This window comes from Eleutherodactylus coqui, chromosome 11 (genome assembly GCF_035609145.1).
Source record: "Eleutherodactylus coqui strain aEleCoq1 chromosome 11, aEleCoq1.hap1, whole genome shotgun sequence".
NCBI lineage: Eukaryota > Metazoa > Chordata > Amphibia > Anura > Eleutherodactylidae > Eleutherodactylus > Eleutherodactylus coqui.
Window position 1 is genome coordinate 44,423,413 of NC_089847.1, and position 24,570 is coordinate 44,447,982.

The 24,570-nt window shown below is 44.3% G+C and overlaps 1 protein-coding gene across 1 annotated transcript in view; it reads left to right on the forward strand.

Annotated features, from left to right (window-relative positions):
• Window positions 1–24,570, forward strand: part of CYLD (CYLD lysine 63 deubiquitinase) — a 53,317-nt gene that overhangs the window by 20,772 nt on the left and 7,975 nt on the right. The window contains exons 7-13 of the mRNA XM_066583971.1: window positions 917–1,033; window positions 5,136–5,195; window positions 10,249–10,631; window positions 13,321–13,486; window positions 16,411–16,552; window positions 16,635–16,757; window positions 24,385–24,476. Coding sequence (XP_066440068.1) covers window positions 917–1,033; window positions 5,136–5,195; window positions 10,249–10,631; window positions 13,321–13,486; window positions 16,411–16,552; window positions 16,635–16,757; window positions 24,385–24,476 — 1,083 coding nt within the window. The remainder of the gene's footprint in view (window positions 1–916; window positions 1,034–5,135; window positions 5,196–10,248; window positions 10,632–13,320; window positions 13,487–16,410; window positions 16,553–16,634; window positions 16,758–24,384; window positions 24,477–24,570) is intronic.

Here is a 24,570-nt window from a genome sequence, read left to right on the forward strand (position 1 = left end):
AACAAAAATTGAACTGCTCATGACTGCCTGCAAGCCTCCGCGGTCATCCACAGTACAGTTAAGGAAGGTACGAAGGATCGCCCTCATGCAGAATCCGACCCACTCATGTAAGCCCAGCCTTAAGCCTCATTTACAGGCAAAGATAATCTTTCAAAGGACTGAAAGATTTTGTGATCTATTTGTATAAAGTGTTAATGGACACCAATTGCCATTAACACTTTATCATCTTAATATGCATGTAAATGAGCCTCCACAAGCTGTTTGCAGAGCCCAGCATGTGATTAGACACGCCCAGCTGTGCCAGCAGCTACATTGTTCTCCTTGGGACTGCAATACTATGTAATCTGCTGGCTCACCTCGGAGAGAACAGCCTGCGGTCTACTGGAGATAAATGCAAACCACTTTATCTCCAGTAGCTGAACAGTGGATTTTAAGTTCACCTTAAAATCATAGTTCAAACGAAAAGTGAACAATACCTACATGTAACGATTCTCGCTCAAATTCGGTCGTTTGAACTAATTTTGGGTGATAATCTTTACGTGTAAATGGGCCTTTAGTCTGAATGCTTTAATGACCCTTGCTCTGGAAAGGGTTATGTTTCCTGCATTGCACAATGCCCATTCAAATGAATGTTTTTTCTATGTAAGACAGGACTGGGTGTCCTGATGAAGAGACTCTGTTTGTAACTTACGAGTTAAGTACCCTAAGTACACGGAGAAGCGTCTTCTACACCAGACAAGCCTTTTTTACTAGTGAAGACAATGGTCTGGCCTTGGGTCCCGCTTTCCAGGGTCCTTCCTACACTGGCTTGTAGAGAGGGGGTCGCAGGCAGGAGTGAAGGGGTTGTCAGTGAGAAAAGTATATGTCCTATAGAAAGCCCGATAGTCTGCAGTGATGTTTTTCTCTCTTGCCGCAGGATCTACCTCTGAACCAGGAAGCCGGAATCGCTCAGAATTTTTCTACACTTTAAATGGCAGCTCGGTTGAATCCCAACACCAGCCGAAAAGTAAAAACAGTTGGTACATGGATGAAGGTACTCCGTCACCCAGTATTAGAGTATGCTACAAAGTTTGATGCTGGTGCTTCCAATAGACACAGAACACTACATGAATGGGTGGAGGGGGGGGGATAATACAAGTGAATACATTCCAGTGAGGTTTGCAGGTAATTATGTGCACCCTCACAGGGCACAGACCCCAATGACCACCAGGGGGACTGGCTGTAGAGAGACCAGCTCTTGGCATTGCCTCCCTGCAACTAGAAACACAGTTATGTGTCTCAGTGAGCGGCACTGAGTCCCTCTTTGTGAATGGAGCGGCAATGCACATGCTTGACCTACTGTGAGACTGAAGACCATGAATGCAATGGTGGTCACACATGTGCACTGCTGCTCTATTCACAAAGCAAGACTCGATGTGCCATCTACTTGATCCCTGGGGGTCCCAGTGGTCAGACCCTCAGCAATCAAGCCTTTCTTATCTACCCTGTGAATAAGTGATAAATGATTTTTGTGGGATAATTACATTAACCCCTTAATGACACGGCCTATTTTGGCGTTGAGGACCAAGCGATTTTTTTGGTATTTTTCCATCTCCATTTTTCAAAAGCCATAACTTTTTTATTTTTCCGTGGACGCGGCCGTATAAGGGCTTGTTTTTTGCGTGGCGATCTGTAGTTTTTATCGGTGCCACTTTTGGGTATATAGACAATATCGTAAATTTTTATTTTTTTTTTAATGATAACAGGGTGAGAAAATGCATCAATTCTGCCATAGATTTTTTTTTTACAGCGTTAATCATGCAGCATAAATGACACACTAAATTTTTTCTGCGGGTCGGTACGGTTACAACGATACCAAAATTGTTATATTTTTTTTAGGTTTTTACACTTTTTTGCAATAAAACCCCCTTTTTTTTGGAAATCTTTTTTTTTTCTCTATAGCTGCATTCAAAGTCATGTAACTTTTTTATTTTTCTATGTACGGAGCCCTTTAAGGGCTTATTTTTTGCGAGACGAGCTTTAGTTTTTATTGGTACCATTTTGGGAAATGTACGGCTTTTTTGATCACTTTTATTGCATTTTTTGTGAGGCAAAATGCTAAAAATGAGCATTTTGCCTCTGTTTTTTAGCGTTTTTTTTACGCTTTTTGTCGTACAAAATAAAAAGCATGTTCAACTTTTTGTACACGTCGTTACGGACGCGTCAATATCCAATATGTGGGGTTTTAGTTTTTTTTCCCTTTTTTATGCTAATATTAGAAAAAGCATAAAAAAGGGGTTTTTTTACATTTTTTTTTTTTACATTTTTCTTTTTTTTACACTTTTCTTTTCTTTTTTTTGTACTATTTGAGTCCCTCTGAGGGACTTACATCACTGTGCCTATGATTGCTGTCATAAGGCATGGCAGAGCTACTGCTCTGCCATGCCTTATCGCTTGTACAGCGATTATAGGCACAGGCAATACAGGACGCCAGTGTCTGGCGTCCTGTTGCCATGGTGACAGGCCGGGCTCTCGCGATGACATCGCGAGAGCCGGCCGGAGACACACAGGGATCGCGATCCCTCTGTGAACTCTTTCCCTGCCGCGATCTACTTAGATCGCGGCAGGGAAGGGGTTAACAGCGGCGGGCGCATCTTCGATGTCCCCCCGCTGTTGGAACGGGACGCCGGCTGTGACTGACAGCCGGCTCCCGCTGCGGGATAGCGCGGGATCTTATGTGATCCCGTGCTATCTCCAGGACGTACCGGTACGTCCTTTTGCGGGAAGTACCAGGCTCCCGGGACGTAACGGTACGTCCTGGAGCGGGAAGGGGTTAAAGGAGCTTTCAGGACTCGGCCATTGATTTGCCTATCCTTTAGGATAGGTCATCAATAATTAATTGATGGGAGTCCTAAGCAGTGGACCCCCAGTGAACAGCTGTTTTGGGGTCTACTGTCAGCATAGATAGAGCCAGAAGCTGATAGCTCTATCCGCATTGCAGTCACCCTGGTTGGAAATTCAGGAATTTGTGGAATTCAGTTGGAGACGAGTCTGCATTACCATCCTGGGTTGCTGCAGCGCAGGAGCTGACACTGTTGTACCCCACTAGTTACGGTGACCCAACAGGGGGCAGTATTGGGCCTATTCTTCTTGATATATTTATTAACAATGTTGTGGAGGAATTGTACAGTAAAATAGCAATATTTTCAGCTAAAGTAATTTTAATGCGAGATGACCGTATACGGTTGTAAATGGTTTTGGATAAGTTGGGGGCAGGAAAGTGACAAATGAGGTTAAACACTGATAAATGTAAGGGTATGCTCATGGGCAGGGAAATATATGCTATCCTTGCATAATAAATGGGAAACCACTGGGCAAAACTGACATGGAAAAGGACTTGGGTTATCTAGAACAACCAGTGTCAGGCAGAAATGGGTTCTTTACTGTAAGAGCAGTGAGACTATGGAACTCTCTGCCTGAGGATGTGGTGATGTGAACTCACGAAGAGTACAAGAAGGACCTGGATGCCTTTCTTGTGTGTAACTATATTACATGTTCTATCACTGATTTCTTCAGAAGGGTCGGTGATCCGGGGATTATTCTGACTTCCAGACTGGAGTTGGGAAGCATTTTTTTTCCCCTCTAAAATGAGGAAAATTGGCTTCTATCTCATTGGAGTTTTCTTGCTTTCCTCTCGATTAACATTGCAGGATAATAGGCTCATCTGCATGGACACGTCTTTATTTTTTTTTTCTTCAGCCTATGGCTGCCTGCACATGGCAGGGCCAGATTCCGCATGTGGAATCCCACAGCGGAATCTGGCCCTGGGAGCAGCGGCACCTGCGTGTACCAGTGACTTTCATTTTTTTATCTGCAGATGGTCTGCACGGCGAGCCGTCTGAAATGCGCAGTACAGGTTTTATTTCCTTGTTTGAAACTCCTGCTTTTCCCGCGTCATTGCCTGGTGATGACGTGGAATCCGCAACCTTTCTGCAATGTGATTGTTGAAGGGCCGCGGATTGGACGGCTTCCATTGACTTCAATGGAAGCCGTCAGTGTGGAATCCGCACAAAAATAGAGCATGTGTGTTATTTTTATTTATTTATTTATTTATTTTTTCTCTGCCTGGTTTCCGCAAGTGTGCAGGAAGAATTGATTTCCCAGAGCATGCTACAGGGCTACTTGCTGTGGATCCGTGGTGCAAACACCCGCCGCGGATTCCGCAGCAAATAGTCGTGGGCAAGAGACCTTACATACTATGCCAACCTCTGGCTCCGACTGCACTGACAACATGGCAGACCCCTGCTGATCAACTATTGATAACTTATCAAGTGGGTAAATCACCAATAGTTAAGCCCCAGAAAACCCTTTTACGGTTCAGAATACCTCCAGTTTCAGGGGTTTAGCATGTTCTATGAGCCCGGGAACAAAGGAATCTGTCATAAATAAATTCCATCCTTTTGGGACCATTTTTCTTTTTTTCTTCTACTTCAAAGTCCTGCTTTTGCTGAGGGTCGGCCTTTACCAATGAAAGTGAGATTATCAAATATAGCCAAGCAGTTAGTGCACCTTGAAACTTGCTGCGGGTATCTAACTTTTTGAGTAGTTTTCTTTTGACTTCAGTGAAAGTTTTTTTGGCTGGCAACTCAAAAAACAAAATCCCATTGACTCCACACGTGGCCTAACTGGCTTTTAACAAGTGCAGTAATTTATCAGGCCCCCCCCCCCCCTTTGACATCATTTAAGGGGCTGCCAGCATAAATCTAAACATTTCTAAGGAACAACCATTATTCCTTGCTGGTGGATCCCCGCATGCGCAGCTACTACTTGCCGCCCAGTGGAGAAGGTCCATTCGCGGCTATCACCTATATTGGCACTTTACACTGAGCAGAGCATGCTGGGATATGTGATCTATATAAGACGTGGAATATGAAAAAATAAGTTTGGCGGTTGATATGTAGTTAGAAAGCTCAAGGAAAAAATGACCGCACCGCAGCTGAATACAGACCGCTTTCTACCTGCTTCCCTGTAGTCAAAGATGTTTTTCGGACGATATTCCTTCCTTTTTCTTATGTTCTTATTTAAAAATGTAAATTATTTCTCAAGTTGACCGCTTCCTCTACCTCTGAGCACAAACTTCATGTTTCTCCCCACAGCCCGTGAGAGATCGTCTCGAGGAGGAAGCTCTGGTGTCCAAGAGAGCAACCGCTGTGAAGGTATATGGTTGGATTGTATATCCCATGTAATAGGCTTCTACCTCCAGGCACATGTCCTGGCATCCTACAGCTGGCATAGCATGTAACTGAATGGCATATGTGCACTAAGGTCTATTGTGGATAATGTAATTGCATTGCTTCCTCTAATAGTTCTCAGACACAGCTTTGCCATATTGTTTTAATTTCTTTCTTGGAAGTAAACCATTTAAAAAAGGCAAACCTACTTTTATTGAACGAACCCTACACAAGCGTCCGGACGTCTTTTGACGGCGGCCAGTAAGGAACTTTATTCTACAGCATCATCCTTTGACACCGGTCTCCTGAGTCAGGGGGAGCGGGTGCTCAGCTGTCTCATAGGCTTTCTAATATACTACGGAAGTGTAGTAGTGTACTAGAAGGACAAAATATGTTGATAATCAGCCCCCCCCCCCCCCCCCCGCAGGACAAAAATAAAAAGTATGAAAAAAAAATAATTGTAAAATATGATAAAAATTAAGTGCAAAAAAAACAAAAACATTTTGTAAAAATTTAGCAACGTTTGACTGCTGCAGCTCCTAAGTAATACGGTATGTACTAACTGCAGAAAGCTGTTCCATAATAATAAATCCATCCGTGCGCTCATCTGACGGCTCAGTTTCCAGCCCCTCTCACCTCCCCTGAACAAGAGTCTAACTGATTTATCACCAGATGAAAGTTTTAACTTTGTTTTGTTCATAAATCACTTTATGAGATCATTCAGGAAAGGAGAGGGAGAGACTGGAAACTGAGCCGTCAGCCGAGCTCACTGGTGGATTTACTAGTGAAGATCGGCTTTCGGCAACTTGCTATATACTGTGACCCACTGCAGAAGCCAAACTGCTAATTTTTAATGGGGCCCAACTGCAAAAGTGATTCTTTTTTTTTTTTTCTTTTTTAGCCAAAAATACATGAATTTAAGTCACAGAAAATGCCCCCAGACTTCTCCTCAGCCTTAAATATTGTCATTTTTAGGCCTTTCTTTCTCTAAATCCTTGTATTTTTACATAAAATAATTTGTAGTTTTGAATGTTAAACATTTTCAACAGATTACTTTGTAGGCTCGCCCTGCGCCCCATTACAACGGTAGCTGGAGGACAGACTCCTGTAAGTTGGGCAGACTGAGGGTACTGCAGAACTTATGACAGGAGGATGGGGGGGAGTGATCTATATGTGCAATAGACAGCAGGTATGGGTGGAGAGGTGTCACCACTACACAAGGTAAGGGTGAGAGAAGACTTGTTGGACACTTTTTTTAATTCATGCTTTTATGACTATAGCTAACCCTAAAGTGCAGGAGGCCTCCACAGCTGTGTGTGTAAGACCAAGCTCACGAGCGCGTTCATTGTATGTGCGCATAATGCGCGGCGAATGGAGTCAATGAAAGTACGTTGATTTTCATTGATCCATCCATACTTTTGTGTGACACGTGATAGAGCCCTAGTGTACCCTGTGGGTGCGTATGAAAACTCTGTACATGCGCAATCTAATTGCGTATGTGTGGCGTTTTATACGCATGTTGCTAGGAAACAATACAAGGAAAGTTTTTAAAAAGAAGACAAAACCAGGAAACTAGTGTATGACGGTGTACATGAGAGAGGCTGTCACAGACAGGCATTCGCAGCTCCATATGCTGGTAAAATGCTGCGTTTTACCATACGGTTGTGTGAGGCTGACCTGATTCTAAGCAATGGCAGGCAGTTCTGTAGGCTCCGGTCAGCGATAACTCCTTCACTGTTCCTGCTCACGCTGTCTGATTTCTCTTCCCGCTCAGCCAGCATCTATTAGGGCTTTCAGTACAAGTAACTTGGTTATCTCTGACAAGAGCCTGCCGTTAGTTGGCGTCCCCTATAATTACACACAGAGCGGCGGTGACCACCTGCACTTTGAGGTTAGATAGCGTCATTATCGCATGAATTAGGCCACTCTCATACATCCGTATTTTTACCGCGATTACTGCTGCTTTCAGAACGCCGCTGCACCAGGCTCCCATTAATTTCAATAGAGCTTTGCAGACATGCGCTCGATTTTCGAGCGCTGTCTGCTCTATTTTGCGGCGTTTAGCGCACCTCATCACCCATCACAATAATGGGGTGCGCTAAAACTCAAAAATAAAATCGCAGCAAAGTTTTGCCGAGTGCATGTGAGAGTGGCCTTAGAAAGTCACTGACACGTCTCTCTTCCTCACCCTCCCCTTGTGTAGCAATAACTAGCACCTCTTCTTCCCCCACACTTGCCATTAGTTCTACAGTCCTCAGTCTGACAGATTGTACAAGAATCTGCCTTCCAACTACTGCTGGGGCACAGGGCCAGCATAGAAGTTAAATATTTGAACATTTGTAGTAACCTTCAATTACAAATATTTGTATGTAAAAATACATGGATTTAGAGAAAATAAAAACCCACAAAAATGTCCACAGCCTTTAAAGGGCCACTCCTGTGAAATATATTGTTTTCATTCATTATGTATGTAGCCCCCCATTATATTTAAGTTTGTTAGTTTATTTCTTTCTATCTGAAACTCCTGACCTCTTTCCCCTCAGGTGGTCATGTGACTTCAGTTCTTAATAGCTGAGATTTACTTGGGTTTATGTATTGTTAAACTAGTCCGTTTTGCAGTGAGCATAACACGCACGATGGACCCTACCACACAAGCTCTTCGGAGGGGAACACAGACTATCCTATCACAGTTACTGATGATCACACAGCTTCTGTCACACAGTTATAATGAAGGAGTTATAATGGAGTGAAAGCCGCATAAGATGGTACCTGATAAGCATCAGACAGGAGACTGCACTGTATGGAAGTGTCTGCAGTATAAATAATGGGTGTACAAAGTGTGACCAAGCAATCAAGTGAGGAAAGCAGGAATGGTGAATGGATAAATGTGTTTTTGCTGGAGTGACCCTTTAAAGATGTAGTGGTACAGTGGATTTAGAGAGGAGTATATTCCATTTGAGTCATAGATTTTCTCTCTCCTTTTTATACACCCTGAAATCTTACTTGCTTTTTTTGCTACTGCCTGACTTTGAGTAATGTTACTTAGTTTACTTCTAACAACAGTACCTTCTGTTGACCGATCTGTTACCCACAGCTGTACTCCATTTAGCATATATGCAGTAACTCTACTGATATGTCCTGGGAGCATTGCATTACTTTACATTTGTTGTTGTTAGCCATTTAGTCGTTCACAACCCTCGGTGACCCTAAAGGCGAGCTCCCTCCATGTTTATCGGTTTTGCACTGCTTCTTTCAGTTGTGTGATATCCCTCACAGTATCAGCTTTGACAGTATCAGCCATCATGTTCTTTGGCCGCCGGGTCTTCTGGTCTGTCCAAGCATTATAGATTTTTCTAGCGACTCTGCTCGCATTACATGGCCAAAATCCATGAGTCTGAGTCTGGCCATCTTCCCCTCCAATGATATATCAGGTCTTATATGATTCAGGACTTCTTTGTTTGTTACACTCGCAGTCCAGGGTATACGCAGCAGCTTTCGCCAGCACCACAGCTCCAACTCATCAATCCTCTTGCTATAAGCTTTTTCCGCAGTCCAGCTTTCACATATATACATGGCTATGGGGAATATGATGGTTTGCACTATCCTGCATTTAATTGCTATACCAATATCCCTACTTTTCCAGATTTTGGCCATGTTTAGCATTGCGCTTCGCTCCAATGCTACCCTACGTTTTATCTCTGGCATGGATTCTCCAGCCTGGTTAATTTTTGAGCCAAGGGAGCTATTTTTTTGAATTTGACCATTTTTTGCAGTTGTCATAATTTTAGTTTTCTTTAAATTCAAGTGGAGGCCCATTTTTTTTCACTTTCAGTTTTAATCTTCCATATCAGCTGCTTCACAATCTGCAAGTAGAGTTGTGTCATCCGCATTATGGAGATTGTTGATGTTTCTTCCACCTATTCTCTTTTGGTATTCTCAAGCTTTTTCCATGGTCCATCGCAGGTTTGCAATAAGTCTATTTCATCTGCCACATCCTTGCTCCATGAAATGCAGAGCATTTGAACTGCATGTACACATGCTGCTTTGGTGCATATTTGGTGGGTATACGTTTTTTTGCGAGCGTGTTGCATCCGTATTCACAGTTTTTTTTTTTTTGTTTTTTTTTAAAGCGTACAAAAAAACACAAGAAGGCCTAATTGATGTTGCTATCCCCCCCCCCCCCCCCCCGTCTCCTGCCAATATGTGTCTACGCAATCCTATAGACTTTTATATGCGCAACTTCAGTCCATTGTATGGACCAAAACGGAGCATTGCTCATTTGAATACCCCAGTGCAAATGAGTGGGGTTTATGCTGTCCGTATTGCATGCATAAAATATACGGACCAGATATACGACGGTGTGATGAGCCCTTACTGCCAGCTTATGCAGGTCTTTCTGTAACATTTCACCAAGCTGAGCTTTTAGTATTCTCCAAAGACTTGTGTCTATGGCCAAAACTGACGCACAGTCATTTATAACCATACAAAAAAAATTATTTTAGATATACTTTATTAAAGGACTCTGCCTCCATACATGATGCACTTTTTAGCTGGAGATTGGGAGCTGCTTAGTTGTTAAAGGGATATTCTGGCCATTTACTATTGATGACCTATTCTTGGGATGGGTTAACAATAGTTGATTGGCTGGTCCACCTCTCTGGATAAGCTGATCTTCTGTCTCGCTGTTGGTGCAGCATGGCCAGAAGTCCGCATTGATAGTGTGAGAACTGTAATTAAAGGCTTTTCTCCCACTGAAATCAATAAGAACAATGCCTTCTAGTAGACTTCTGGCTCTGACTGCAGTGCAGATGTCGAGCCCCACTGTTCTGACAGCGAGCTGAAGGATCACCTGATCAGCGGCAGCCCCCCATGGATCGACTATTGATAACCTATCCTGAAGATAGGTCATCAATAGTAAATACACTAATCCCCCTTTTTAAGATGTGATTTACTGTCTTTTAGCATGGCAGCACACAAATGAACATGGTGAATTTGCTTTATATCTTATTTATATATATTTATTTTCTTATTACTGTAGTTGTTGAAGATTCGGCAAAATCTCTAACGGAGACATCTCCATCTTCATTTGGGCACTGTTCTCCCCCTCTGCAGCCGACGGCAAGCAGCTGTTCCCCCGGAGAGAATAGGTTCCATTCTCTCCCATTTAGCCTTTCCAAGATGTCCAGTACCAATGGCACAATGGGACACACTCCTCTCTCATTGTCTGTGCAGTCAGTCATTGGAGAACTAAACCATCCATCCCTGCAGGACAGTCCCCCCGGGCCACCACATCTCTCTAATATGCACGGCCTGGAGGTCGGATCACTGGCAGAAGTTAAAGAGAATCCTCCGTTTTATGGCGTGATCCGCTGGATTGGTCAGCCTCCAGGAGTCGGTGAAATGTTAGCAGGACTGGAGCTGGTAATGCAAAACAAATTATCACAGTACTACGTGAGCGTGCTCAAACTCTTTAGGGTATTATTCACTTAAGTGGTGAGCAGTGTTTCCGAGGAACCTGTTAGCAGCATCTTATCCTTAAAACTCACTATACTGGCTGGCGGGGTTGAAAACTCAATCACAACTAATGCCCTCTTTTCGTAATGAGCCCATGTATCTCTACAATTAGATTCCAAAATTATCGTTCAGTGTAAATTCATGCACCGACTGAGCGACGAACAAGAAGCCTTTCATTTCTCAATCGCCGTTTAGTTTCTACATCGTATCGTTCCTTGTAAACAGGCAGTCGTTCACTTATGAGTGACTGTTTACTGTAAATGGAGGCGAGCTGACTGAAATGATCCCCAGCAGGTTCCACCTCCATTCAGTCAGCGATGCTCGTTCCTGTATAAAAGCACAGAAACGATTTATCGCTGGGACGGTTTGTCAGGCATTTTTTGCCCAACAAATCGTTTCATGTAAAAGCACTTTTGCTCCTTGCCATATGCAAATGTGAAGAGAAGAGTCACCTGGCCAAGAAGAGTCATGCTGATTCATGAGACGCCAAGCTAACTACAGCCTTTTTCTCTTGATAGACAGCTTGTTGCATCCCCCGTTGGACAGGAAGCCCTATCAAAAGACGAAGGGTTTAGTTAGCTTGGCAGCTTATGAATCAGCATAACTCTTCTTGGCCAGATGACTCTTCTCTGCTTATTTGCATATGGCAAAGGATAGCACTGGAACGTATTTGTGGAGGTACATGGGCTCATTAGGAAAAAAGAGGGCATTAAAATTGGTTGATTTTTCAACCCATGGCAGCGAGTGAAGTTAGTTTTAGGGGTGAGATAGTGGCGATTGACTCCATTTGCCTTAAAGCGAACCTATTAGGGGAATGGGTAACACTGCTGCTGTTTTCTCAGTGCTAATTAATATTCATGACAAACAGATATACATATAACAGCTAAATTGTTACCTACGATACTGCTATAATTTACTATTTTCCATGGTGGGGCTATCCTATATAACTAGATCCATTTCTTTAAAGCACCAGTTTTAAAGGCTATGAACACGTTCTTCGGAGGCAGCTTTTTTTCTTGTCTGTATCATTGGGGGACACAGAAGACCTTGGATATAGCTGCTGCCACAAGCAGGCGACACTAGGCAAAGAAAAAGCTAGTCCCTCTTACCAGCTATATACCCCTCCTGCAGGCACTGAGCTAAATCAGTTTTGACTTAGTGTCCATAGGAGGCAGCCCTTTTCAATCAACTGCTTTTCAGTTGTTCTCCTTACGGATCTAGGAATACAGGGCAGGCATTAGACTCTCCCTGTTACCCCACAGAGGAGGGCAAACAGACTAGAGCTAACAACTCTGTTGTGACCCAGATCACAGAAGACAAAGAGGCATGGTCAACGTTCTTTTGATTCTGACCCGGGAGCTTTAGTGGCCCCCACTTTAGAGCACTCCCTTCCTTCCCAAATGCAGGTGAGCACTGGGCGTTACCTTCTGGGGTGGATGGATGAGTATTTCTCCGCAAGTAAGTATTCCTACATCTTCCCCTGTATTACCCCCTCTCTTGCCAGTCATTTCTTCCACTTCTTCTGGGGAGAAGTAATGGCCAGTTTCCTGTAGGGATTGTCTCTCTCCCCTACTAAATTGCAAGTGTTTTCTAGACTGTCGTCAATTTCTTTCTTCCTAGTAATGGGAACTCTTCCGGCCTTTATTATCTTTATGTCCTATAAAGGATGGCAAACATTACTTGCTAGCCGCCGATGAACCTGTCGCCTATTAGCGCCCACTGGGAACAATCGGCTAGTTACAAAATCTTTTTCTTGCCCCACCCCGTTGGGTACAGCTTTAGAACGCCTCAAGGTCTTGCTGTGACTCCCTCCCCCCCAATGATACAGATGAGTAAACAGGATTTTTTGTTACTTACCGTAAAATCCCTTTCTTTTCACGTTCATTGGGGACACAGCACCCTCCCAGTTGTTAATTTACTGGAGCTGACGTTTTCATTAGAACCATCATTCTACTTATAGTCTGTATGGCTCGACTTCAGGTGTTAGTCTGCTCTCTCCTACCGTTTTGGGCTGACAATCATGTTTGTAATGGCGTTCGATTTAAAAATTTGCTCTGTTTGTTCTGCAACTTCCATAAATCAGTGTATATAGACACTGAAGCCCATCAGTGAGGCTGGACTGACTGGTTGACTGTCTTCTCTCCTACACTGTTTGTATTTCATCTTTGTTGTGGTCACAAGTAAGCTGATAAGAACTTGCAGGAGAGGAGGAGAGGGCAGAGGAAACTGCAGCATCAGTCCAGCCTCACTGCTGGATCTCTCACTGAGACTTAGGACTGCAGTGTCTGCATACCCTGACATGTAGAAGCTGCAAAAGACAAACGGTGCAAAATGTTAAATCAACTTCTATTGCAAAAATAATTGCTAGTCCAAAATATTTTGCTATTTGCAAATAGAATCTGCTATGCAATGCATTTAGAAAAATGGGTAGAATGTCCTGTATTCTAATGCCTTTCTATCGGATTGGCCGAAACGCACCATATAGTTGCTACTGTGATTTAGTACATGTATTGGCCACTACCATATGGTGCATCACAACCAGACAAGGAGGTGCCATGTAATAACTGTTTTTATTTTCCCTTTGTGATCTCTATAGGAAGACGAGTGTGCAGGATGCACAGATGGCACTTTCAAGGGGACAAGATTTTTCACCTGTGCCCCCAAAAAAGCACTTTTCGTGAAGCTGAAGAGCTGCCGGCCAGACTCCAGGTTCGCGTCCCTACAGCCAGTCTCCAACCAAATAGAACGTTGTAATTCTTTAGGTAATGACAGATTTATTAAAGCATCTTAATGGGGAGAGCAGAACATCCTCCGCACAGCTAGTGTTCTCCAGACATACAAATACTGTCCCATGTGTTTCAATGGAACGGTGCTGTAGTTCCCTGCATAGAGGGTGGCCTGCTGTCCAAACCTAACAGACGGTATATTCACCTTTCCCGAACACTCACCCTGTTCTGATGGGGCCCGGTCTCTGCAGCTCTCTACATGTTGCTTGTTGCGACAGTGATGTCTGACACAAAGGGGCTTTGACCTTTAAAAATGCATGTCCTATCCTCAGGATAGACTATCACTACTTGGGAACCCCGCTGACCAGCTGATTGAAGGGACTGCAGCTCATCTGCAGGTGCTGCAGCATCTTCAATGTTTACACCTGAGCGCGAACCTGTTCCTACTCAGAATGACGTATTCTTTATAACCAACATTTAGAGTGCTACAGGCTTGCCCTATTTAAGTGTGAAAAGGTGACTGGCAGGTTTGGAGCACATTAGTGACTGCCATAATGGGCATATTGGCCGTCTAACAGATTTAAACAATTACAAGTATCTCTGCTTCTCAACTGTACAGGTTTACTACATTTGAGTATAAACAAGGGTGTTCTCAATCACTGACAACAAGCAAATGCACTGTGCCAAAAAAAAAATCCCGCCCCTAGAAAAAGTTGCCGTTTTGCTGAAAAACTCGGCATGCGGTTACATCTCAGGCAGATATGCAAATTATGAGAGTTGTGGTGATTAGATGAACGGTCTTGTCACCTGAGGCCCTAAAAGTGGGTCACTGATTTATGGCCAATAGAACATGTATGGCACCAGCTGGAAAGCCAACTGACAGCCTACAGGTTTGCATGATCTAGAGGCTCAGTTACAGCAAATGTTGACTAATATGTTACAGGATATCATATAGAACCTGTATGTCTCCATGTTCGCCTGAATCACATCTTGTATCCAAGCTAGAGAGGGCACAACAGGGTACTAGAGTCTCCATGCCTGCCTGTATCACATCTTGTATCCTAGCTAGAGGTAGTGCAACAGGGTACTAGAGTCTCCATGTCCCTTACCCCGTATCACATCTTGCATCCAAGCTAGAGGCAGTACAACAGGGTACTAGAGCCTCCATGTCACCCGTATCACATCTTGTATCCAAGCTTAGAGGCAGTACAACAGGTTACTAGAGCCTCCATGCCTGCCTGTATCACATCTTCTATCCAAGCTAGAGGCAATACAACAGGGTACTAGAGCCTCCATGCTCCACGTATCACATCTTGTATCCAAGCTAGAGGCAGTACAACAGGGTACTAGAGCCTCCATGCCCACCTGGATCACATCTTGTATCCAAGCTAGAGGTGGTACATCAGGGTACTAGAGCCTCCATGTCATCCCGTTATCACATTTTGTATCCAAGCTAGAGGCAGTACAACAGTGTACTAGAGCCTCCATGCCTGCCCGTATCACATCTTGTATCCAAGCTAGAGGCGGTATAACAGGGTACTAGAGCCTCCATGCCCGCCTGTATCACATCTTGTATCCAAGCTAGAGGCAGTACACCAGGGTACTAGAGCCTCCATGCCTGCCCGTATCACATCTTGTATCCAAGCTAGAGGCAGTACAACAGTGTACTAGAGCCTCCATGCCTGCCCATATCACATCTTGTATCCAAGCTAGAGGCAGTACAACAGGGTACTAGAGCCTCCATGCCCACCTGGATCACATCTTGTATCCAAGGTAGAGGCGGTACAACAGGGTACTAGAGCCTCCATGCCCACCTGGATCACATCTTGTATCCAAGCTAGAGGCAGTACAACAGGGTACTAGAGCCTCCATGCCCACCTGGATCACATCTTGTATCCAAGCTAGAGGCGGTACAACAGGGTATTAGAGCCTCCATGCCTGCCTGTATCACATCTTGTATCCAAGCTAGAGGCAGTACAACAAAGTACTAGAGCCTCCATGCCCACCTGTATCACATCTTGTATACAAGCTAGAGGCAGTACAACAGGGTACTAGAGGCTCCATGCCTGCCTGTATCACATCTTGTATCCAAGCTAGAGGCGGTACAACAGGGTATTAGAGCCTCCATGCCTGCCTGTATCACATCTTGTATCCAAGCTAGAGGCAGTACAACAAGGTATTAGAGCCTCCCTTCAAGTGGTCAGTTTTCTGCAATAAATGATCCTGTTGCTCTGATAACTGTAATCACTCACTTATGTCAATGTTACAATCGCATGGAGAAGGTTTCATGTGATTTCAACAACTCCTCCTAGGGTATGAAGTATTATCATTTTTCTTTTGATTGAGTGTATCTTGAAAATGAATTGAAACACAAAGGACAGGGTTATTCAAATCAACAAAGGAACAGATTTGGGAATTTATTTAAAAATTGAATTACCAAAAACAGGTCCCCACAATCACTGAAAAGAAGAAGGTTCAATGTTGTTTTTTTTTTTTTTTAATGAAATACCAGTAAGTTATTTTCTTTGCCACTTTGCAGCACTGGGTGTCTCATTTATAGTTTTTTGGTCCCTGATGTGTGTATGTATATGCAACAAAGCAACAAATTTTTTTTTTTATGCCACTCATAAATTTGCTTGTGACGAGGCCGTTGTTCTTTGAATTGACGCCAGAATTCAGATGAACAATGGATTCACACTTGGCAAACTTAAGCACACAAGACTATTTCTCCTGTGGTGTCGCCATCTTCCTATAAACTGTAAACAACAAGAAACAGCGCTGCGGTGTGGCAGAAAATGGAACTTACTGGTATGTCATAGAAAACCTTGAACCGATTATGTATCCATCTTTTTGTAGTTAGTTTGTAATTAAACTTTTTATTTCTGTAAAACCTTGTTTAAGCTGCTGTTAGAGGGGTGAATTCTACCATTGTAACCTTTCTTATTACATTATGTTACAAGCCTTTGGAGGTTATCTGAGTGAAGTTGTGGAAGGGAACACTCCTCCGAGAACAGAGAAGGAAGGCTTAGAAATCATGATTGGAAAAAAGAAGGGTATCCAGGGGCACTACAACTCCTGCTACCTGGATTCTACCTTATTTTGGTGAGTACATCAGGTAACGGTGCCGGACTAATTTCCTCTCTTCTGATAACCTTAAGTAACTTATTTGTTTCTTTCCATAAAGCTTATTTTCGTTCAGTTCTGTGCTCGATTCTGTCCTGTTGAGGCCGAAAGAAAAAACTGATGTAGAATATTACAGTGAAACGCAAGCACTTCTTAGGACGGAGATCGTAAACCCACTGAGAATGTAAGTGATACCACAGTTGTACATGTAACTGCATACAGAGATGTCACAGGGCTCATTTGGCCATTAATAGTTGGGGTTGCATAAGTTGTGTTGATAACTCCATAAGATAATGCAGTAAGTTACTTGAAGTCCTCTAAGCCTCTTTCTTGTAACGTATGGGAGATCCTCCATTCTTCTGTATGACTTTTATAGACTTAATCCCTTTACTCTAAAAAAACACGTGGGAGAATTGATCTTCTGTTCTGGATATGAAAGGGGCTTCAGAGGGAAAACTGCTCACATTTTCCAGACTGAAATGGAAATTGAGCATACGTTCTGACTTTTGCAGACCATAAGTTCACAGTTTTCCCCAGACAGTTTTAAGGACTAGTTTTAAGGAGGTTATCCAGGAAAATAAATCTTGTTTGTATAGCGCCAACTTATTCCACAGCGCTTTCAGGTAATTTATTTATTACACACCACCACCAAGCTGGGTACTCATTTTATTGACCTAATAAGGATGGAAGGCTGAGTCAACCTTGAGGCAGCTACCTGAACCATGCAGAGATTGAACTTGCAACCTGCATTTCTGGTGCCTTAACACTCTGCACCATACGGGAGATAAGTCGTCAATATTACATCAGTAGGGAGCCACCATCCGGCACGCCTGCCAATCGGCTGCTTGAAAGGGCTCTAGTGAGCACTGTGGCCTCCTCTTTGGCCCCTTGAGAGGAGGCCACATAGCTCAGTCCCATCCAAGTGAATGGGATTGTGTTGCAATACCAGACACTGCTGCTACAGAATGTACACAGCTGTACCTTGTATACAATGAAGTGGCTGCATTGTTCACTGGAATGCCATGGACATTTGCAACGGCTAATTAAAAGGAGTGCTGGGATTCTGTCCCACGCCAATCTGATATAGATGACCTATCCTGAGGATAGTTCATCAATACAAAGTAATTAAAAAAGAATGATGCAAAAGTAAAGTGGATTAAGGCTTGTTTCACACAGGATACAAATTCTCGCTACAAAATGCATCTATGTGGTTGGTGCGCATGGGTGTCTAGTACTAAGTGTCTGGGAACAAGTGTATTATGCAGTCGAATGATGCAGTTATACAGCGCAGTTCGACAGAGCAGGAGACAGGTAAATCTCACATTCACCCACAGTCTGGACAAAAATACCCTCCTCTTTGCACTAACCTCAACCGCTATTCTCCTTTCAAGACTTAGCACTTTCTTCCTACGCCCAGCCCCAACACACTCCATCCACATCCACCCTTCCCTCCTCTCCTCACCCATGCACAGCTCCCATGCACTTCTCACCTTCCTCAGACACCTCCAAACACTCCATACCGCCAAGAAACACTTTAGCCACCCTCACAAATCCCCCAACCACCTGCTCACCCTCGCTACCCTGCTACTTCTAGCCAGGGGGAAGATATTCCCCAACCCAGGCCCACCCCGTACTGCTCTCTACCAAGTTCCCCCCCAATCAAACCACTCCACTAGCCCATGCTCCCCCTTCCCCAAATGCGCCTTATGGAACTCCCAATCCACGTGCAACAAACTCCCAACTATCCACGACCTCTTCACCACCAAACACCTTTAACCTGCTCGCTCCCACAGAAACATGGATACAGCAGTCCAACTCTACCTCACCCCTGCATTGTCCTATGATGGCCTGCAGTTCTCCCACCCCCCCAGATCAGACGACAGGCGTGGCAGAGGAGTAGGCATCCTTCCCTCGCCAAACTGTACCTTCCGGGTCATTCCCCCAGTTCTTTCGCTCACCTTCCAGTCATTCGAAGTCACACCTTACGACTCTTCTGCCCACTGTCCCTGCATGTTGCAATTATCTACTGGCCCCCACGTCCCCCACCCACCTGTTCCTAGACCACTTTGCCACCTGGCTCCCCCACTTCCTACCTTGTAAAATCCCAACCTTCATACTTGGCAATTTTAATATCTTTACTAACGACCCTAGTTCTTCATCTTTCTCCCAGCTTTTAACGCTCACCTCCTCCCTTGGCCTAACACAACTCTCAGACTCCCCCACTCACAGAGACAACACTCTCGATTTAATCTTCCTTCGCCTCTGCTCTGCCTCTCGCTTTACTAACTCCCCGCTTCCACTCTCGGATCACAACCTCCTCTCTTTCTCCATCAGGCACCCTAGCATTTCCCATGACCCTCCTATCTATCGCACCTCTAGGAACCTCCAGACCGTCCGCACCCAACAGTACACCGAGACCATCCAGTCCTCCCTGTCCCATATCTCTCTACTCCCCTGCCCTAACCTGGCAGCTGAACACTGCCACACCACCGACCTAGATGAAGCGCCACCACTTGTGACCCGAACCATTAACCGCACACCATGGCAACCTTGGCTCATATCCCAAACACGCTTCATCTGGCGGTATTCTACATTTGCTGAACGGCTGTGGAGAAAATCAAAGCTGCCCGCAGACTTCCTCCATTTCAAATCCATGCTTAAAACTTATAACCTCGCCCTTCACAACACCAAACAAGTGTATTTCACCTCCTTCGTCTCCTCACTATCCCACAACCCCAAATGACTCTTCAACACCTTCCACTCCCTCCTCATCCTCAAAGAACAGGCCCCTGTGACAGATCTGAGTGCTGAAGAACTAGCTGCCTATTTCAAAGAAAGCATCACCAAAATCCGAAAAGAAATCTCTGAAAACTGCACGGCTAGCCCCTATCCCGGTCTCCTCAGCACTGCATCCGTCACCCATTCACTTTCTTTGTTAGAACCAATGATAGAGGAAGAAGTCTCCAGGTTGCTTTCCGCTCCTTGCCCCACCACCTGCACTGGTCATGTTTTCAGGATATCCTATGGTAAGAACACCTGTGGCAATGTCTGAGGCACTGACGATAATTATATCACCTGTGCAACACGGAGGAAATCCAAAAAACATGACCTGTTGGCAGTCTCTGAGGACTGGAGTTGGGGAACACTGGTCTAAAGGACACAGCTCTCTCTTGGTTCTCTTCCTACCTATCTGACCGCTCTTTCAGCATCTCCTTCGCTGGCTCTATCTCCTCTTCACTTCCTCTCGCTGTCTGTCCGCTGTCTCTAACACTTTGTCCTCCTTTTTCTCAAACTTAACCTCTTTCCGCATTCCAACCTACCTCCCCTCCACATCTCCATTCCAGTGTCTGGCACCATCATAACCCACAGACAGCATGCCCGCTGCCTTGAGGTCACACTGGACTCTGACCTCTCCTTTACCCCACATCCAATCTCTGGCCCGAACATGCCACCTGCACCTCAGAAATATTGCTAAAATCCGTCCATTCCTCACCACGGACACGCTAGAGACACTTGTTTTCGCTCTCATCCACTCCTGACTGCAACTCTCTATTCATTGGCCTTCCCCGATCCAGACCCTCTAATACGAACCTCACATGCTCGCCTACAGGACTTCACCAGAGCAGAACCCATCCTCTAGAAACTCTACCCCCAAGGCAACCGGACAATCCCCGATGCACGAAACTTCAGACGTGCCTTAAAAACACACCTCTTCAGGGAGGCATACCAAATCCCCTGACCTAATCCCCCACCCCTCCCTATGGCTCCCCACACTTTCCATCCATCTTGCATACAACCTCTACCCCTGAACCTCTTTACCGCCCTACCCCGTTTGCTTCATAATAACTGATTTCCACATGTAACTCGTATACAGTCTGTGTTCCCCTATGCCCTATCTCCCTCCTTGTACCTCCCGTATCATACCCACCCCGTTGGCTTCAAACTGATTGTATATCACTGTAATTGTTGTATTGTCTGTGTTCTCTCATGCCTGAAAGCGCTGCGGAATAAGTTGGTGATATACAAATAAAGATGATTATCATTCGTATGTGAAGTGAGATACAACAGCCAGAATGGCATGAGAGAATAGAAGAACTCCAAGTTTTTAATGCCCCTTACAGATGTTCGATGTGAGCGCCATTGGTGAAACTAGACAACCTAAAACAACGCGTCGCAACTGCAGTAGAATCAATAAGAGGATATACCAGGACATGTCTGAGCAGCACTGGACTACCAGTCTGACATGTCACCAATGGTGCCCACATTGAACATCTGTAAGGTGCATTAAAAACTTGGAGTTCTCTTCTCTTTTCATGTCAGGCTGTTGTATCTCAATTTATGTATGACAAAATCGGCTTTACTTTTGCACCAATCTTTTTGAATCGCCCTGTATTTTAGTCCCAGAACCCCCCACCCCTTTAATATCAACCCTAACTATACTGAATCTGACTACTGCTCTGCTACGTCGGCATGTATACATAACTAGTGCAATGATCCGTGTTCCAGTATCAGTCATAGTGTCCCCAGTGTGTTGGGTCTGCCTGGGCCTGCAGTGTTTATAGAGTACACATCCATGTAATCTGTGCGGCGCGTTCTTCATCCTCTCGTTACATAATGAACATGTAAGCCTATAACGATACGCTCATTTGAGATAAATATTATATTTGGAAAAATTTCCCATTGCCTCAATGTAACCGGTTCATATATCCATCAGGTCTAAAGATGTAACGTACAATGGGGATGATGTCCGTTTCTCCTATTCACTTTCTATCTATTTATGTCTTGCAAGTAATTAACTAAGTGGAATCATGAATGATTGGGGGATTACAGTAAACTAATCCTAAGCTTTAATTACAAAACATAAATAGCCCCGGTGGATCAGAGTGCTAATCCTCCACGGACAGCTAAGAAGTTTATTTTTATTAGTGATATCAAAGCCACAAAGGTCTAAAAGTTTCCGAGCGGCCCCTAATACAGCGAGGCCAGCGTATTACAATGTGTCGCAGCTCGCGACGCCTCTGATCCTTTTATTGCAGAATGCTGAGGCATTAGGCTATTCTTGGCCGATCCACATACCTCCAGATCCAATGTTTAGTGATATTTTCAGAATCTACGATTCCCCAGATGAAAATGTATCTGCCCCCATGAATAGACTGAATTATTAGAAAGTCTTAAATGAGGGGATCTCCACTGTGGACACTCTGTACTTTGTTAGAAGGGTTGATTGACAAGAATAAGATAATACAAACTCCATGCAGATGTCGGCCTTGGTCAGATTTGAACTTGAGACCACAGTGCTAACCGCTGAGCCACAATGCTCCACCTCTTTTCACTGGAGGAGGAGAAGATCTTCTCCTCCTTAATATATTTTGCTCAGTGGTTAGCACTGTTGTCTTGCAGCATTGGGTCCTAGGTTCAAATCTGACTATGGGCAACATCTGCATGAATGTTTGTGTGGGTTTCTGCAAACATTCATACAAACTCCGTGTAGATGTTGTCCTTCCACCGATTTGAACGCAGAGGAGTTGTTCTGTGGCTCCTAAAGTGCATTTAGATGGAACGATTTTGTTCAAGAAATCGACGGTTCGTTGGAATTTGAACAATAAGTTGTTTATTATTCATCGTTCATTTAACCCCTTTAGTGGCACACCCAGAAAATCTCCATGGCTTGCTGCACTGACCATGCAGTTAAACCCCGGAAGATTTCCGTGGACAGCTCTAGTGCTGAAATGTGCAGAGCACTGAGCTGTCATCTGAAATCTTCTGGGGTTTTAATTGCATTGTTGACCCATTTAAAAAACCTGCCCTGTGAAGCATGACAGGGTAATAATAAACTGCCACTGAAGGGGTTAATGGAACATGAAAATCATCGTTGGCTCGTTCGCTAATCGTTGGCTTTAAATACTGATCGTTCAGTCGTTCTCACTCACTGCTATAGTGAATGTGAAGGATTTGTGAGCGAATGAGTTATCTGCCTGTATAAACAGGCTGCACACGAGATCTCTGTCATCATTCACTCATGCGAACGATAAATCATTCAGTGTAAAAGCACCTTTAGACACTAAAGCTCACTGAACTTTTCAAAGGTTCACTCAACACTACTGGCAAGCTTGTGGAGTTTTCTCATCAAGAGTGAGAATGAGTATGGTATAATCGAGGAATAACCTACAGCAAGAGAAGATAATGTAGGCATAAACCGCTTATCTTCAAAAAGGGTCAGAAGAGGATGTCAAGAATCATTCTGACGTTTAGGCGCTGCACAGTCAAGAGCAGTCAAATACAACCCCAGTGCTCCGAGTAACGTGTCCAAGTGCACAGCTTTCCTTCCCTTACCACGGACTGGCTAGAATAGCAGGTGTCCAGTTCCAGTACTAATTAGCTGTAATGTATGGACAAACCAGGCAGTAAGGGGTTATTCAGATCACCTTTAAAGGGGTTGTCTCGCGAAAGCAAGTGGGGTTAAGCACTTCTGTATGGCCATATTAATGCACTTTGTAATATACATCATGCATTAAATATGAGCCATACAGAAGTTATTCACTTACCTTCCCTGCGCTGGCGTCCCCGTCGCCATGGATCCGTCTAACTTCAGCGTCTAATCGCCCGATTAGACGCGCTTGCGCAGAAGGGTCTTCTGCCTTCGGGTCTGTTCGCCGCTGCTGCCGAACAGACCCGAAGGCAGAAGACCCTTCTGCGCAACCGCGTCTAATCGGGAGATTAGACGCTGAAGTTAGACGGATCCATGGCGACGGGGACGCCAGCGCAGGGAAGGTAAGTGAATAACTTCTGTATGGCTCATATTTAATGCACGATGTATATTACAAAGTGCATTAATATGGCCATACAGAAGTGCTGAACCCCACTTGGTTTCGCGAGACAACCCCTTTAAGTTATCCGTCAAGCATATACTTATTTAATACAAAAAAGTAGGCTTTCCATATAATCTACTAAAAACATAAAGTTCTGCTTAAGAGAACCTGTCAGTGGCTTCATGCTGCCTGAACCTGGGACACATCTGCACCATGACCCCATGTAAGTGTTCTGAAATGCTGCGGTGTTTCAGAATAATCACACTTTGAAATTTGCCTAGATTTCCTTGCCCATAGCTTTTTGACGGACAGGTCTTTCCCTATGCACAAGCAAGGAGAGGAACGGTCTACATGCTGCGGGTCGGGAGACCTAGTGTGGCCCTGCCCCTTTGACTCGAAAGCTCAAAGGTTGTGGGCAACCTCTACACAAATCCCACAGTGCCCATTCAAATCAATGGTTAGTGTAACACAGGACAGATGCTTTACAACCGCTCTCCGCTCTGGCCACGTCTCTTTGTAGGCTGTGTCTGGTGTTGCATCTCATTCCCATTCAAGTAAATGCAATTCCTGACACGTCCTGTGGACAGAAATAGCGCTGTTTCAGGGAAAACAAAACGGCAGCCTTTTTTTTTTTTTCCTCGCACTGGACAAGACCCTCAGAGCTTGTGTGGGGGTAAACCTTCCATGGAAGGCTGTGGTGTATCCCACCCTACAGGCATACAGTGGGCTATCGCTAGAGGGGAGGCTCCCATTGTAAAAAAATATACACCATGTGGGATGTCTTTATTTTTTCTGTATACATTTGTATGGAATAGTGTAATGTAATATAATATAATATATCCTGTACCAGCCCAACGGAGGCCGTATATGGAGCCCGATGGATAGACTCGGTGTATACGTGAACAGATCCTTGAGTTGTGGGAGATCTGCTTGTATGCCTTATTCTTAGCCCACACAATGCTAAAATAATCCGGTAATAATCCTTTCTTTTTACCTTTTTAGATACGGATATGTATGTGCAACAAAAATAATGAAATTAAGGAAAATTTTAGAGAAAGTAGAAGCTGCTTCAGGTTTTACTTCGGAAGAGAAAGGTTTGTTCTGATTTTCATTCATTCTTGTAATTTGTGCCAGGAAGGGTTTTCAGGGGGACATGGGAGTTGAGATGGTTCAGGCTTACAAGAGCTG